At 32.8% G+C, this 6,000-nt stretch overlaps 1 protein-coding gene across 1 annotated transcript; it reads left to right on the top strand.

Moving 5' to 3' along the window:
* Positions 1-208: 208 nt before the first annotated feature.
* LOC118063223 (NASP-related protein sim3) lies at positions 209-3,794 on the top strand. The gene is made up of 6 exons (XM_035077203.2): positions 209-570; positions 1,129-1,370; positions 2,129-2,332; positions 2,507-2,597; positions 2,789-3,059; positions 3,142-3,794. Exons 1-6 carry the CDS (start codon positions 332-334, stop codon positions 3,472-3,474), a joined length of 1,380 nt encoding a protein of 459 aa, XP_034933094.1. The 5' UTR covers positions 209-331; the 3' UTR covers positions 3,475-3,794.
* The last annotated feature ends 2,206 nt before the right edge of the window (positions 3,795-6,000 follow it).

Raw genomic sequence — 6,000 nt, 5'->3', positions numbered from 1 at the left:
TGAAAATTATTTTTCAGTTTATTTTTTATAATATTATCAAATATCAAAAAATATTTTTTTAATATTTACTTTTCAAAATTTTACTTTAAAAAAAAAATAATTTTTCTGCAAACAAACGACTAAATGTAAACAACATTTTTTTATTGATCCATGAAGAACGATGCTGATTGCTCTTTATTAACAGCCCGATTTCCCACGGACGACACCTCACTCGTCAAAATCATCTTTTCCGCCACAACAAGCCCTTTTTAAAAGCACGCTAAACCACCTCCTACTTCCTCTCCCTCTCCATTTTTCTCTACTAAAACATTTCTCTACTAAAACAAAAATCATGGCTCCGGAACCCTCAATAACCGCCGCCTCAGAAACCCAAGCCTCAGTCGAAGTCACCACTACCTCTCATGACGTAACCGCCGACTCCACCTGCAACGACAACAACAATGGAGAAACTTCAGACCCAGAGAAGTCTCTGGATTTCGCTGTTGAGTTATTAGAGAAAGGATCTACGGCGCTTAAAGAAAATGACTTCAGTGAAGCCGTAGACTGCTTTAGCCGTGCCCTTGAAATCAGGTTAGGGTTTTCACTTCATTGTCTAATTTTGGTTTTGATTAGTCGAACATTGCACTTAACTAGTCAAATATCTGCTCTATCGATGGTTTTTAGTAGTTTTGGTTTAAGGGTATTTTTACGGTGGAGTTATTAAAAATGTGGTTAATTTGGGAAGAAATTTGCAGGTAGAATGTGTAAATTTTATGTGTCAAGTTTCAAAATTTTCTACTTTAATCGAAAGAACTTGATGTTTATGAAATGGGTATTTCTCAAAAGTCGTTTAGGTAATTGGAGTTTTAGGGTTTATATAATTAAGACCTTCACGTTTAAGAAGAGCAAAGAGAAGGGCGACGTTATTTTGGGAATCTTATTGGTAAAATGTGCTGGGTTTAAATAATAACAAATTTTTGGGGGTCATAGCTAAGAACTTGAACTTCTGAAGTGTTTAACTTGTGCCGAATGAATTTGATATTTATGAAATTGGGAATGAGATTTTGCTCCAATAAATCTATCCAGATTTTGATGGAGCTTTAGTTTACTTAATTTTTTTCTTATTTTTCTAAATTTTGATTTTGTTAGGGTTTTGCATCATGGTGAGCTTGCACCTGAATGTGTGAATGCATACTATCAATATGGACGTGCACTGTTGTATAAAGCGCAAGAGGAGGCTGATCCGTTGGGTATGGTGCCTAAGAAGGATGGTGAATCTAAACAAAACGATGATAAAGATGCAGCTTGTAAGAATGTTTTAAATGGAGAATCTTCGACTACTTCTGCTTCCAGTAATGTTGGAGAAGATGGGGTTTTTAATCATCCAGAAGGTGCAGCTGATGATTATCAGTATTTTGTTGCTCATAATGTTAGTTCATAAGTTGTCATAGTAGTTAATAGGTTGTTTTTTTGTTGACTTTTGTTGGTATTTATCAACATTCAATTTCTTTGCTTTAAACTTGTGACGTGTGGGTGCAATCTCTATCAGTAATGGGTGTAAATATGTGAAAATGAATAAACTGAACCCTGCACGTTAGAAATTCAAACATATGTTGCTATTTGTTGTGCCTGTTTTCTAAAAGGGTCCATCTTTGTGGTTTGGAGTTGTTAGTTTAAAAGACTCATCTACTTATGGTATCATTTGATATTCATATCTCCTTTGATGCCTTGAGGAGTGCAACATATGTTTTGCATATTTTTGTCACCACACAAGCATGGGGTCCATGTTTGCAAGGTACTTGATGTTCTGACAATAAAACAGTCTGCATGAATTTGCATTAAATTTGTTATGCTTGAGCAGCATGACTATCAATGATTTTTTATTCCTTAACATTCTTGCCTCCTCTATGCACACATACATACATCCATTAAAGAATTATTGGGAGCATGGATGAAGGAAATGGTATTTGAGATGGTTTTCATGGTAAATGATCTAATGATTTTGTATTCTCTAAGATTGTTGAACTTCCACCAAGGCGGGAAGGTGCCTGGGATTGGACGTAAGATGTATAGGGCTAGTAGTAGCATCAGTCTTATGGTAAAAATGCGTCTGATTATTTCTTTTTGTTTTGTCTGTATTCTGTTACAGCTTCTGATGGGAAAGATGAAGAAGAAGGTGATGAGGGAAGTGATGATGATGACGACCTTGCTGATGCAGATGAAGAGGAATCTGACCTTGATTTGGCATGGAAAATGCTAGATGTTGCCAGGGCAATTGCAGAAAAACACCCTGGTGACACAATGGATAAAGTTGACATACTATCAGCACTGGCAGAAGTTGCGTTGGAAAGAGGTCTGTGTATGCATTTATTTGAGTTTAAATTTGCATCGGTGAGGATGTTTTTGGTTTTATTTTAAAAAATATATACACAAATAAATGGATACATTAACTAATATTTGTATTTTGTTTCTTTTTGCCTCTTGCTTGGCTTAAATATTTGTTGTATTTTTTACTTGCTTCATGCAGAGGATATTGAAACATCTCTCAGTGACTACCAGAAGTCACTATCCATTTTAGAAAGGCTTGTTGAACCAGACAGTAGACATCTAGCTGAACTGTATCCTTTTCAAGGTTTACTTACTCCCTTGTCTTGGGATGGTAAGGATTACACGGTGCCAGTTTATTTATTCTCCAGGTCCAGTTAAATATACTGATAGTCATATGTGCATTGTCTGGGCCAACCACTTTTGTGTTTTAGGGATTCCGTCTTCTTATTCACTTTGTAACAGCTTTAACTGTGCAATTTAGAAATTTTCGGATATGTTTGTGTCTGGAGATTGGTTCTATGCCCCAGGAAGCAATCCCATATTGCCAGAAGGCTATATCAGTTTGCAAGGCACGGTTGCAGCGACTCATCAGTGAAGTAAAGAGTTCTGGAGAATCAGCCACAACACCGGCTATTTCTGAATTAGATGAGGGTGTCCAGCAGTTGTCTAACATGCAGGCTGATAAATCTGTGACCGATAAAGAAGCAGAGATTGAAACGCTTACTGGCCTGTCTGGGGAGCTGGAAAAGAAGGTGAGTGCTGCTAGTCTCTGTGCAAGTGTTAGAATTTCATTTAAACCATCCTAAGTTAAACTGTGCATCTTTGTATTTTCAGCTTGAAGACCTACAACAGCTGGTCCTGAACCCAAAGTCCATTCTCTCAGAAATCCTGGGAATGGTCGCTGCTAAGGGAAAGGGAGGTGAGAAGAGTGTTTTTCCAACTGCCACGAGCTCTTCTCAGATGGGTACTGCTACTAGCAGCGGAGGTTTTGACTCGCCAACCATTTCCACTGCTCACACAAATGGGGCTTCTGGAGTCACAGATCTTGGTGTCGTCGGAAGAGGAGTTAAGCGAGTTTTGACCAGTACAGGTTCGACTGGATCAAGCCCAGTGAAGAAACCTACCCCTGATCCCTCATCAGACAAAGGGGATGGAAAAACCTTTTAGTGGTTCTGGATTTAAATGTTCAGTGATTTGATGATCATAGTGCAAGCTGGTAAAGATTCTAGCACTATCAAATATAACTATTCAAATATCGATGTCATGGGTCCTTGAGAGCTGCTGGATTGGTCCTACTTGGTGGCTGCTGTATAGAGCAGTGTTAATGCGCTATCTGCCATGCAGGTGGCAGTAGCTTTCCTATATTATTTCTGTGATATGACTTTGGAGAGCAATACTCTTTTAGCATCTTGTAGAAGATTTGCCTATATTTCAGTTATACTAACACACTTCATTAATTTTGGGAAGAAATGGACCGTTTGAATCCATATTTCAATGTAGAAGTGGTGCTTTGTGCTTGGAACTATTCTCATGCAGAATGTTCCTTTACATATGGATAATAGATAAGATATAAATATTGTTATACCTGACCTGAAATTTGTTCGAATTTAACTTGATATATATAAAAAATGTTTGGAATTTTTTAATACATTGTTAGATCTAGCATAAATTCTGCTTGAATTTAATTTGATATATATTAATATTATATAAATGTATTTATAGAATATTTAGATTTTTTAATACATTATGATACATTTCAATATTGATATAAAACACACACACACATATATATACATTTATTTATTTATTTTATAAAATATTTAAGTTTGTTACCCAGAGGATATCTGCTCTTAAAACTTTCCTTTAAAGGCCATGGTTGCTGTCAGCAGTGGATGCTAGCTGGAAACCTATGGCTCCGGACTCCATAATCCTCCTTTATGGGGAATGGAAATTATAGCAGCTCTAGTTGCGAAAATTTTTGAAGCCATTTAGGGATATGGTTTGAGCCTGCAAGATTCTCTTCGTGGGTTGAACATGGTGTCTGGTCAGATGAAACAGAGCTATGTGGTTGGCAGGGGTAAACCACTTTGTTGAATTAGTGGATTAGGTTATACTAGAATTTTTTTTCATGTAAAAACAAATATTCAAGTAACTTGATTAATATGTGATATGAGACGATAGATCATGATAATTCTGTAAAGAAAAAAAATCATAAAGTTCAAGATTTAATAATATAATATTAAATGATAAAATAAATAAAAAATTTAAAAAAAAATATCAAATTAAAAAAAATTGAGTCAACTTTGATTAATTTAACTAGCTCACCACCATATAATATCTAGATAAAAAAAATTTAAATTAAAAAAAGATAAAAAAACTGAAATTAAAACAATAAAAAAATAGGAAAACAATTGAGTCAGCTTATGTTAACTAGATTAAATTGCACCTAAATAACCTTACAGAAAGAAAAGCAAAAAAATTATAAAGCTCAAAGATCAATAATTTAACGTTAAAGGATAAAAGAAAAAAAATAGCTTAATAAATAAAAACTAATAACGAATGATAAAAATAAAAACAAAAAATCAATTTTTAGAAAAGAACCTATAAAAACAATGAACTTAAAAAGGCATAATAATCAAAACAAGAAACTAAGGTCATGAGATCAGGATTACCTTGTAGAAAGTAGACACAAAAAAAATAAAGTAACAAAATTCTCAATCATGATTTTTTTTTAAAATAAAATAAAAAAGCAAATATCAATTAAGACAATGAGGATCAAATTTGATATAAAAACTAAATTATAAAAAAATAATTAGAGATTAAATTGAAAATCAAAATAAATCAAGAAAATAATTAAAAAAAATAGCAATCAAAAAGAATGAGGGTTAAAATTAGATATAAAAAGTAAATGAAACAAAATGTTAAGGGAAACAAATTGAAAAAAATCAAGAAAAAAAAAATAGTAATCAAAATAATAAGAACAAAAATAAAAGATAAAATGCTCAGGGACAAAATAAATAAAAAAAACTTAAAAAAGCATTAAAATAAACAAATATAATAATAATAAAAATAAAACCTAAAATTGAAATTGAAATAAATGTAAACTAGAGGACATAATTGAGTTTTGGCTTGATTAGTGCAAAGCTTGAAGTTAGGAGAGAGAAAAGAGGAGGGACTCAACCGTTGTAATCGTGAATATCACTATAACTACCACCCCATCAATTACGTTTCTACCAGACATTTCAGATGATATAAAGGTTGAAATTTCACCGTATGACACCACATGCCCCAACTACTTCCTGACATGTTCATTGCACACAATAATAATTTTTTTTATTAATATTTTGTATTTATTAAAAGAGTGGATTGCCTGTTATTTAAGTTGATTATAATTAAAAAAAACTATAATGAAAATATAAATTCACCCCTCTACATGAGTTTTAATTTTTTAACACTTAAGAAAATATAATCATTTTATTGTGTTACATAGAGTAAAAGATCGACAAGCTTTTGAACCTTAACATTAAAAAAATTGCATTAAAAAATTGAAGTAATTTAACTATTTTGAAAGGACAAAAAAAACTACAATGCACTTGTATGTCCATTTAACTTTTTATTTATTTAATTAATAAATAAATTATTTTATCTTCAAAGAAATATAAAAAAATCGATGATCTTTTTAGTTTTCTTTAA

The sequence above is a fragment of the Populus alba genome, chromosome 7 (genome assembly GCF_005239225.2).
Source record: "Populus alba chromosome 7, ASM523922v2, whole genome shotgun sequence".
Lineage (NCBI taxonomy): Eukaryota > Viridiplantae > Streptophyta > Magnoliopsida > Malpighiales > Salicaceae > Populus > Populus alba.
Note: the sequence above shows the minus strand (reverse complement) of the source record. Positions and strands in the feature narration are given on the sequence as shown.